The 12,570-nt window shown below is 26.8% G+C and overlaps 1 protein-coding gene across 1 annotated transcript; it reads left to right on the top strand.

Moving 5' to 3' along the window:
- The first annotated feature begins 5,186 nt into the window (after positions 1–5,186).
- Positions 5,187–12,135, top strand: LOC145974056 (cytochrome P450 4C1-like). Its single transcript, XM_083103796.1, has 13 exons — positions 5,187–5,416; positions 5,555–5,818; positions 6,132–6,241; positions 6,534–6,624; positions 6,889–7,074; positions 7,291–7,384; positions 7,965–8,067; positions 8,274–8,370; positions 8,607–8,713; positions 8,796–8,864; positions 9,245–9,413; positions 10,137–10,316; positions 10,394–12,135. The coding sequence occupies exons 2-13, from the start codon at positions 5,665–5,667 to the stop codon at positions 10,552–10,554; spliced, it is 1,521 nt and encodes a 506-aa protein (XP_082959922.1). The 5' UTR covers positions 5,187–5,416; positions 5,555–5,664; the 3' UTR covers positions 10,555–12,135.
- Positions 12,136–12,570: the final 435 nt, after the last annotated feature.

Here is a 12,570-nt window from a genome sequence, read left to right as displayed (position 1 = left end):
CAGTAGCCGGTGCTACCGGCATTTTGTGCACATAGCACGGAACAAAACCAGAAATTGTGCACATTATGTATTACCCTCTGAGAACATTCATGGACATTGGCTTTGTAGTTCATGTCCATAGAGGGAGGATCGCTTTCAGGGATCACCTAAAAGCAGGCCATGACATCTCTCAGTCTTCTCTCTGTTTCTAGCAAGATTTTTTACAATGACGTATATAACTAGACCAAGCTTTCATATAGTTTATAGGTGAGGGGAGTGAAGCCGGATATTGACAGTTTAAAACAGAGAGAGAACGTTGAATGGCCTCTATGCTTTCTCTTTCTATTCTATAGACTGTCAAAAGCAATATGACGTGATATGACACAAACGCAAACTGGACATGCGAAACAGTATATGAGTAAAATTGGTAAAAATACACGTAAAAATATATACATATATAAATTTTTTGAAAAAAATATTACAAATATTGCATTAAAATAAGGACAAAATGGCTGTTTGCTGTATTTGTGGCATCGATTATGCACCAAAATCAATTTTATTACTAAATAAATATAACAATATTTGTATTATGATCATGTGTATACTGCATAAAATAGTATTAATATCAATAATGTATCAAGATAAATGAAAATTTCGATTCCATTTTTATTTCTGTACCACCTTATATATAGCTCTTGACAGCTTTGGGACGGCCATTTGCTTCTTGTATGATAGAAAAGGAAAGCATAGATGCCGTTCAACGTTCTCACTCTGTCTTAAACTGCCAATTTCCGGCTTCACCCCTCTCTGAGAATGCTTGGTCTAGTTATATACGTCATTGATTTTTTACCATTAGGGTGGGTTTTCATTTGACACTCAATGCTTATTTTTAGCGTCAAAAGACATCATGTGATGAAAAAATGACGAATTGGTATCTTCATTTTTAGTCACGTGATGTTTTTTGATGCTAGAAAATGAGCGTCGAGCGTCAAAAAACATCACGTGACTAAAAATAAAGATACCAATTCGTCATTTTTTGATCACATGATGTCTTTTGACGCTAAAAATGAGCGTCGAGCGTCAAATGAAAACCCACCCTTACGATTGCGTGCCGAATATTCCCGCCACGAGCATGCGAGTAATCGAAGCACTATACTACTTATCTTATCATTCTTTCAGAAGGCAGCAGAAGAGTACGACCGGAAAGAGTTTCAATCAACAACAAGCATGAAATGATACTGCCGATGTTAAATGGAACGTACTTAATGAGGACATTTTCCAGAGATAATTCTATTTATATTCGATAACAATAAACTTTTTTTTCAATTACTCTAAATCGATATTATGATCAATACAGAACAATCTGAAAGAACGACAAACACTTATTCATTATTAGTAGCATTTTTATCTTCTCTTTTCTCTTTTTATCTTCTCTTAAAATTTGTAGGCAAAATCATATTGATCACCATTAAATATATTACAAAATAATACAAAAGAATACAATATATAAAATAATACAAAAATTAAAAATGTTAAATATATTTTTATGTTTAATTTATTTTTTTTTAATGTGTTAAATAAATATCTTTTTTCACTATTATCCACTTCTAAATGCCAGCAACTATTATTTGCAGTTAATTTTCACATCGAACGCAAAGGAAAATAAATACATAAGAACAAATAAGAAAATATTAAATTCAAGTTATATGTTCATACATTACAGTTTTTACATGCCGTATATAATTATGGTGTATAGAAAATTCCGCGCGTAAGATGGATTACATTTTAAACATAAATATTTGAATTTTAAACTAGAGACTTTTAAAAAATTGATGAGGCTCTATATTTATCCCTGAGTATAAAATTTATTTTCCTCATGTTACAATTTATAAGTTGTCGGGTATTTTTTTATACTAAGTTTAATATATAATATATAATGCAAATGTGTTTTTTAATTCTTTTTAAATAAATCAAAGTTTATACAAAAATTTTGAATTTAAATTTTCCATACATATAATATTAAATAAAACGAGAATTTTTTTCATTTTTGCATATAAAGATGTTGCTTGACACTTTCTTAAAAGACAATTTAATATCATATTATACATAATGAATTACAATCTATAAATGCGGTTATGCAGATGAATCTAGTGAAAATTAATAATTTCTTTACTCGTCATATTTAAACATTTATATGGATCGAAATTTTTAATTTTCTCACGGTTTATTTGCACGCGCGCGCGCGAGTCAAAAGAAATATTACAAAAGTCTATATTAATAGAAATAAAACCCCCTATTTTTCATTACATATCCTTGTAGCTCACTTCGAGAGCTTCCCAAAACATAATTAAGTTATTCGTTAAGTACTTTCCGAGTTATGAGGCTTGAAATAATTTCTTAATTTTACATAAACGATAAAATATATATAATAAAATATTCATTTTTCGATTACCTTATCTTAATACTTTTATGTAAAATAATGAGAGGAATCAATTGGTGTAAAAAAAATATATAGTTGTTTTTGAGAAAAAATAATGTAATTGTTAATTACAAATTACATATTTTTTCTTATTATTACATTATTTTTATTATTGCATTATTTTTATTATTATTTTATAGTTTTCATAGCATATTTTTATTATTTTATAGTTTTCAATATCGAAATTTTAGCCAACTCATTGGAATAATGATGCAAATATATAAAAATGTGAATGTAATACTCATATTTTTCATTTTTTTATGTTCTTCCTGATATTTTACTATTCTTTTCCTCACAATTGCAATCAATCAATCATGATTATTGAAAACTATTAATCTTTATGTTGACTGAAATATATGAAGGCAATCAATTCTGTCGATTTAATAAAAACTATCATTAAATCGAGATTTTGTTGTTCTTGTCCTTTAAATCGAATTCTCATGTGCTTCATCATTTTTCTATCAAATAATAGTCTATAATATATATGAAAGAAAATCTTATATACGATTATATATATATAAATTTTCTTTCGTAATTTTTAACGGTATGAGATAGTAGTTAAAACAATTATTCAGCATATTTAACTGAAAAAATTATATATATATATATATATATATATATATATATATATATAAGAATGTTCGTTAAAATAATAGCAAATAAATTATCAGTATGTATTGACAGTGCATCAAAAAAAAATTATCAGCAAACAGATAAAAATATCTTAATATGAAGTTTATAATTTTACACAATGTTATTTAAGTGTCAGTATAAAAGGATTCATCGCATTGCTAAAGTAGTGCCAGAGTCTTTTAGTAGTTAATACGAGAGTTTATTCTTTTAGCAGTTAATATTCATTGTAAGTTTGTGAAGTAAATAGTAAGATATCTCTTAAATATTTATTTATTCTCTTACTTATCTTTCAAATATTGTTTTAATAATTCGTATTAATTTAATAAAATAAGGTTATTATCTTTTTTTCTTTCTTACAAAGTTTGTCAAAGAACGAATTATATTATTTTATATAAATTATTGAATATATATATAATAGATATATATTAATATATCGTGTGTCTATGTGTATATGTGTAAACTACAAAGTAAACTACTATAAAGTAAAGTAAAATTATATTTTTCCTTTATTCAAGCATAATTTATAAATAAAATCAACGCAATCTACTTATAATCATTATTTAAATTATTAAAATTATTGCTTAGTTAATAGAAAAGGAGCAAAAATGGGCGAATTCTCTAATAATAACAATAATTCACTTTGATAATAAGTGACTAAAAGTGTGGAATATGCACGAATATAGATTAACTTTTATTTACTAAATCTTTGGAATTGGCTCAGTGTTAGAATGTGTGACATTCTTTTGAAGGCAGATTCTCTGGCCAATTTAAAAACGATTTTTCCTCAGCAAAAATGTCGAGGGAGATCATTATTTTTTGCATATTCTCAATTTTTGTCATCATGTATCTTTCTAAGCCTTAAATTAAAATTCTATTAAAGTAAACTACCTAAAATTAACTAAAGAATGTGACTTTATTAATATTTTATTCCCATAAGCCTTAGTTTGCGAAAAACCCTTTATTTTCAATCGTTTATAACTCGAAAACTATTAGTGCCGCGACATTTTCGATGAGGAAAAATCGTTTTTAAATTGGCCAGAGAATCTGCCTTTAAAATATCAAGCGTTAGTTTCGGGACACCCTGTATATGTATATATAGATGGTAGAAAGAAAATAATGTGAACACCTGAAAAATACATTATATATATTATATAAAAGATATTTGTAATACAAATATAATCTTTATTTTGACAATTTATGTTACAGTCGATGCATGTGGATATTTGGAAGTCGATTTTCATATTCATATTTGTTTTCATTCACATATTCATACTTCTCTAAGAAATTCATCTTTGTAAGCTAATATCATCAAAAAATGATAGAGATAAATGTTTTAAAGAAATATATCTTACGACGTATTTATAGTATAAGATAGTAGTCGAAACATTTATGTAGCATATTTAATCACAAACAAATTATGTATATAATAGCATGTTCGTTTAAATAGAAGATGAATCAGTCGTATGTATAATCTATTCGATTGACAATCCATAAAAAAAAAATTTATCGGTTACTCATAGAGATAAAACTATCTTAATGTGCACATAATGTTTATAATTTTACACAATGCCAGTATAAAATAATTTATTGCATTGCTAAAATTAATAGTTCAATATATAGAATGTATAAAAGAATTTAATATGAAAGTTTGTTCTTTTAGTAGTTAATATTCATTGTAAGATCATTATGAAATAAATAGTGAGTATCTTAAACACTTTTATTACTATTTATGCTTTTACAAAATATTTGGAATTGGCGCAGAATGTGTGCCTATATACATTTTTTAAGCAACTTTTTTTTTCAAGAGAAAAATTTTTCTCTTTGTATATCATTGATTTTATTGAAATATCGATATTTAAAAAGATTGATTTTAAACGACAATTAAATTGATCATTTAAATATTTTGAATCTTAATTCAACTTTCCATACGGGATCATTGCACGATCGTTTCTGAGATAAATACTATCTATTTAGACTTGCAAATCACATTACTGATAATGTATCGTTCTTGAAATGTGAAAGTTCATTCTCATTATCTTAATATACGACGGTTATATGAGTCTGAAAGCACCCGTCAAACTGAACGGATGTGTCTTTACTCGTGACTCATTTTAGAAATATTCCGAGTTCCTCTATATAAATTGGTGATTTATTCTCCTGTTCCTTTTAATTCGTGTCATCATTTACGAGTGTGCGAGTGCCGCGTGTATATCATGTGCTGATCAGTTGTGTAGCGCGTGTTTAATATTTATTTCGAGATCCACGGAGGCAACAACATATGCTCTTGAATTATATAAATATACATATAAACCTTAAATTTACATTGTTAGTTTGTGGAAATTTATCTTACTGAAACTTACTGATATATATAGCTTCTGTTATTAATAGAAAGTTATTAATAAAAAATAAATTAACGCGTTTATTCCATTTAACATACTTGGGATATCAAGATAATTATCTTAGTTTTAGTAAAGCAAATATAATTTACTTCGTGACCAACGATCCGAGAACCAGAGTATTGAGAAGCTGAAGAAAACTGAGTTTAATTAGACGGCTAATCACATCGAGGAATAATGTTTATTATTATATTACTAGTATTCATTCTTACTTTATTGTCGTATAATTATTATGTGCATCATAGAAGAAATGGACGACTCATTAATCTGATACCAGGACCACCGGGTATTTTGATTGCTGGCAATGTATTCGAATTTCTTGTTTCACCAGGCAAGTAAAAATATTTAATATGTTTGCTTTAATTGGTATACGATCTGTTATTTATTTATACAAGCAAAAATTAAATTTGTAAATTTTTTTAATTCTTTGAAATATATGCCTATCAACATTATTGGTTGTTTTTAAAATAATTATTCAAGTTTAGCAGTATCTTTCTTCACAATAATATTCATTTTCTTAATTATCATTAATTTGTTTTTAATGTATTTGATATAATAATACAGAGTAACATCTAAAAATACTGATAAAATCAATCTCAAAAATTTTTGTATTTATATTTATAATATTCTTATATATTTTTCAGAGAAACAATGGAAGGTGCTGCACTCCATGCTTGACGAATATTATCCCATTACAAAAACCTGGACTTTCTTTTTACCTTTCATATCTATTCGCCATCCAGATGATCTAGAGGTAATAAATTACAAAATTCAATTTTTTTATTATTAAATTATGATTTAGCTAGATTTAGAAATCTTACGTTACATGTAAAAATATTTTCGCACGTAAAAAAATGTATTTTAACAAAGTAAAAAGAGGAATTAAAGATATATTAATTCGAGATAATAATAATTTGGGATTTTTATTAGAGATTATTTGTGTATATGTGAGAGATTAAAGTTAAATGATCTGAGATTGAATGCTATAATAAACTGATGTTTCATATTTAATATCTATTATCATTTTTAATCTATTGTGATTGTAGACGATAATGAGTAGCACCAAGCACATCGAGAAAAGTGCTATGTATAGTCTGTTACATCCTTGGTTTAGCACAGGTCTTCTTACTAGCACAGGTAATGTCATTACATTACATCACATATATATATATAAACGCATATATATTTTATTATTACAGCTTGATATTATCAATTTTAATTACGCAGAGAATGAAATGAAATTCAGCGATATGAAATGGAAATAAATTTGAAATAATAAATTTGAATAATTAGTATTACCCAAAGATTTGATATCAAATTGAAAATACAAGAATATATTATTTATATTATTATAATTATTATTTATATATCAATTAGATGTTATCTTGTTTTTTCTTTCAGGCGCCAAATGGCAATCGCGGCGAAAGATATTAACACCTGCATTCCATTTCAATATATTGAATCAGTTTGTTGACATCTTGAGCAAGGAAAGCGCTCACATGATAAAGTCTTTAAAGGATGAAGAAGGAGCAATTGTGAAAAATTTAATACCATTTATTAGTGAACATACGCTGAATATAATATGTGGTAAAGTTCTTATTATTCTCTTTTTGTAATTATGTACGAGCGTTTTGTTTTAAATAATCATAGCTTAAGAAAAGAAGACGATAGAACATAAAATATCAATGCTGAAGAGAAGATCGATAATATTAATATTATCGATAACATCGATTCGATTTTTATACTACAGTATTTATATTTTTCGGCTGTGATTTCGGCTTTTTATAACAAATTTATTTATAGAAACTGCCATGGGCATCTCCCTGCATGATCTCGGAGCATTTCAACAACAGTATCGAGAGGCAGTTCACCAAATGAGTGAATTGGTTGTTTATAGGTAATTTACATAATCAGATGTGATAAATACAGTGAATGATTATTATATATCTACAATCTTTTAAATTGTGATATATAGTTATATTCTGTAAGGGGTAGATTAATTATTGAATAGTCGCAAAAATTGATAATGAAATAAATCATTTAATTAGCAATTAGCAACATTAAAACATATTACATACACTCAATTAAATGTTTTATTTTGAAATAAAAGTTATTTGCAGCTTTTATAATGTTGAGAATATCGTGAATATTAAAATATTAAAATATATAAATTGTGCAATGAAGTCTGAAGATAAGTTATCTTTTATTAAAGAATCTATAATTATAAAACTAATGCAATGTCCTTAGAAAATTTTATTCTTAGAAATTTTCAAAATTAATAGAAGGAAAATACCTTCTTGATATACACATATATAGTTATAAATTTTGCAATATTTACATATACATATATGTATATATTTTCGTTATATATAATTACTTAAAATTTACTTCATAATTTTACGGAGGCTTTAAAAATGAGGCTTTTATACAATTATATCATTATTGAAATTACATAATCTTATTTAATTACGATTTAGAATAGTGAGGCCTTGGCTGTATATTGATCTATTATTCGCATTGTCTCCACAAGGAAGAAGACAAAAGAAAATCCTTAAGATATTGCATGGATTTACAGAAAAAGTACGTTATAAATCATATTACTTAAAATTCTCTGTATTCTGTTCTTTTATGTGAAATTATAATAGATTTTATAATCTTCATACAGCAAAATTATATTGTTATATTATGAATATTAATAACACAAACACATAATAGTAGTATAACATATTATTTAATGCAATTTATTAAAAAAATTAATATCATTGTCATTTATGCTACTCATCTAGATCATCGCAGAAAGGAAACTTTACCACGAACACACCAATGATCGATATTTGAAAAACTTTGAAAATGAGGAGGCAGACGATGCAGAAGTATTCGGAAGTACGTAAGATGAGAGATTTTAAGTTTGATTGCATAATATAATATTATAAATCAAACTTGTAAAGTATTTATATTAAACACATATCATATATAATCACGCGTAATAGTGCAACATACGTCTGCCGTAAAATTGTTCGTTATTTATAAGTTTGAATTTTAAATGAGAACAATGCCATTTAATTAAAATGCGATATGCAAAAATGATAGTGATGCTAATACATTCATGTTTTTTTTAGTCAGCAAAAAACGACTAGCTATGTTGGATCTCTTAATAGCTGCGTCTCGAGATGGATCTTTGACTGATTTGGATATTAGAGAGGAAGTCGATACTTTTATGTTTGAAGTATGTTTTTGTAATTTTCCTTTTTTTAATTTTCCGTTTTCACATAGATTATTTAAACATGTATAATGTGACGTAATTACAGGGTCACGATACTACAGCGATAGGTATAACATTTGCATTGTTATTATTAGCTGAACACAAAGATATCCAGGTACCTTTTTGTCGATATACATCATTTATATTGTGATTTTTATTCAAATTAGTATAGACATGTAGCTCTTGTTGCTCTATATTGTTCCTATATGTATGTATATTATAATTATTAACAAATTATATATTTATTATATAATTATAATTATTAATAATAATTAATTTAAATAATAAATTTTAATAAAGTCTTTATATTTATTTTAAAGAGATTTTAATTTTTTCAAAATATATACGAATATATATGTATGTATATACATATGTATTTAAAAAAAATTAAAATATCTTTGAAATAAATATAAAGACTTTATTAAAATTTATTAATAATTTATCTCTGCCTAGATCATAATATTATAAATATTCTAATTATTATCGTTGATGTAGGAATGTGTGAGGATTGAAGTCAATACCATGATACAAGAGAACGACGGAAAACTTACTATGAAATCGTTGCAAAGTTTACCATATTTAGACAGATGTTTAAAGGAAGCGCTACGTTTATATCCCAGCGTATATTTTATATCACGATATGCTGCAAAAGATGTAAAACTTCGTGAGTAATTAATTACTTTTTTACTGCATGTATCTTCGTTGTCGCATGATATATTATCGAAAATATACAGAGTATTCCTGACTTAAATTTGAAATATAATATCAAAATTTAATTATGAAATAATTTGTTCAAAAAATGATGGTCTCTAAACTAGAGATAAATTAAACTTCATTTTAATTTTCGTGCGATGTTAAAACATTATGTTCTTCACCATCCCTCGCAATAGACTACGGTTTGTTTTTTTATTTACAATCCTGTTTATTTCTTCGCAAAACCGTTGGCCACCAAACCCACGCTCAAACATTCAGAGATAAATTGTAACATCGTACCTATTGATGAGAGAATTGGTAATATTTTGTAATTTCTGGAACCATTCAAGGAATTAACAATTATTTGACATGAAATAGATTGAGTTTTACAGTCCAAATACAAGCCTATCGATGACCTCCAAGTTTCAAAAATAGAAGCATTATTCATTCCTATAATTCTGTAACTTTAGAAACCAATGTCTTTTAAACGAAACGTTTGTAAGCGTATTTCCTGAAGAAAATGTTTTTTGTTTGAACTCTTAGAATTATATTTCAAGTTTAGCCGTTTAATCCAGCATCCTGCATATATATTTAATTTCTTTAACATTGTAAGATATATCTGTTATGTACATTTTATTTTTCAAAAGAATTCTTATTTTTGTATAAATCATATTTAATTTTATATTTTCTTCAGAGTCATATGTAGTACCTGCCAGGACGGGTATACATCTTAATATCTATGGAGTTCACAGAGATCCTAATTTCTGGCCAAATCCGGAAGTGTTCGATCCGGATAGATTTTTGCCCGACAGGATTCAGGATCGTCATCCTTTTTGCTATCTACCGTTCAGCGCAGGACCGCGGAATTGCATAGGTAAGTTACTCGCGATTTTTGTTTCTTTATCATATCGGTAGTTTCCGATATATTTCCGATTATATTTCTAATTGCAGGTCAGCGATTTGGTCTGCTGGAGATGAAAGCTATGATAGCTCCACTTGTACGTAATTTTTATTTGGAGCCTGTTGATTATTTAAAAGACATCCAGATGAAAGCCGATATGATACTTCGTCCTTCTCATCCGGTTCATATAAAACTCGTTCCAGTCAGCTAATGATTATTTAAAGCGAACACGGATATCACAAAAATGTAAAAAATTCATATCTTGCAAAAAATGGAAGAAAATATTATTGAGTATAAATATTATATTTATTATATCGTAAAAATATACACAGGATATCTTGCAAGTCCGAGTAACAAATTCTTATATGTTGAAATTCAACAAATTCATTCAATTGTGTAAGATTTTCTCCATCGTTATTTATAATCGCGATAAAAATATAAATATAAATATATACATATATACAGGTGGTAGAAAGAAAATAATGTGAACACCTGAAAAATACATTATATTTGTTTATTAATAAAATGTTAGGCTACCATTTGCCTTTAATATTTAATTTTCCTTGGAATAAAATCATACAGTTCTTTAATAGCCTCCAGTGGAATATTGTCTCATTCTTTTATTAAAATATCTACCAATTGCTTTAGAGATGTGAAAGGAGGAAATGCTGCTTCTCACTCTCTTTTCCAAAACTGCCCATAATGATTCGATGATATTTAAATCGGGTGATTGTGCTGGAAGAGAAAATTAAATTCGTTGTGTTTTTGATGCTGTTCAAATCAAGATTGAACTTTTCTAGCTGTGTGTATGAGTGCGTTAGTATCTTAAAAAATGGCGAATGGGACGATGTTCCACTAGAGACTATTCAAAAATTGTATGATTTTATTTGAAGGAGAATTGAAATTATTAAAAGCAAATGGTGGCCAATATCTTATTAATAAAAAATATAGTATTTATTTTTTAGATGCTCACATTATTTTGTCTATCTCCTGTGTGTGTGTGTGTGTGTGTGTGTGTATATATATATTGTCATGTCCAGTGATTCCTAGATCCCGCAGAAATTTTTCTTTTCTCACTATATTCCAATAGGCTACAAGCACAGACCAACACGAAACTAAGAGAGACACACTTATATGTAACCTATAATAAGATGCGAATCTGAGAAAGAAAGACATATATGAAATCTTCTATACGAGCGAGATAGACTTATACGTAACACTTAGAAAAGACAAGGACCGATATAAGAAAGTTCTTTTAAACATATGTTTCTTTTATTATACAAACTACATAAAAATAACGTAAAATATGTCCAAAGAGATTAAGAAGAATCTAATTATGTAAAAATCATGATAAATGACCAATATTTTAAATAATCAATTATTGTAAATCTTTGGAAAAGTCATTTATCGTAATTTGTTATAACTACTGTAATGTATGTAAGACACGACTTTGCAAACGATGCATTCAGAGAATCAAATCAATATGTATTCCTAGAAAACCTTCTCTTGAAGACCACCCAAGGAGTTCGCGGAAATCCCTTTCATAGAATAAGCCAAGGAACTCGTTCTTAAAACTCTGTCAAATTACAATATTATATACACATACACATAATATCAAATGTTATATAAACATATATTAATTTCAAATTCAAATCAATTATTCTAGGAAATAATAGTTAAAAATAAGAATATTTTCTTATACTAAGTTTTAAATATATAATATATAATGCAAATATGTGTCTTTTAATTCTTTTCAAATAAATCGAAGTTTTTACAAAAATTTTGAATTTAAATTTTTCATCTATATAATATTAAAACGAGAATTTTTCACTTTTGCATATAAAAAATGTTTCTTGACATTTTCTTAAAAGAAAAATTAATATCATATTATACATAATGAATTGCGGTTATGCAGATGAATCTAGTGAAAATTAATAATTTCTTTACGCATCATATTTAGACATTTATATGGATCGAAATTTTTAATTTCTCACAGTTTATTTGTGCGCGCGCGCGCGCGAGACCAAAGAAATATTACAAAAGTCTATATTTATAGAAATAAAACATAAATATATTAATATCTGATTTTTTTCAAAATTAAAGCTCGTATAAATATATTTGATTGCGGATGAAGAAAAGGAGATACAAGAAAAAAGCAGAAGTCTATTTTTTGATGTTTTAATACGATTTGAATCCGAGATCAATTGTACTTGATAATAGTTTAATA

This window comes from Camponotus vicinus, unplaced genomic scaffold (assembly GCF_025532165.1).
Source record: "Camponotus vicinus isolate PSW18456_S1 unplaced genomic scaffold, iyCamVici1.0 SCAF_7, whole genome shotgun sequence".
Taxonomy (NCBI): domain Eukaryota; kingdom Metazoa; phylum Arthropoda; class Insecta; order Hymenoptera; family Formicidae; genus Camponotus; species Camponotus vicinus.
The sequence above is the reverse complement of the archived record's forward strand: the minus strand, read 5'-3'. Positions and strand labels throughout refer to the sequence as shown.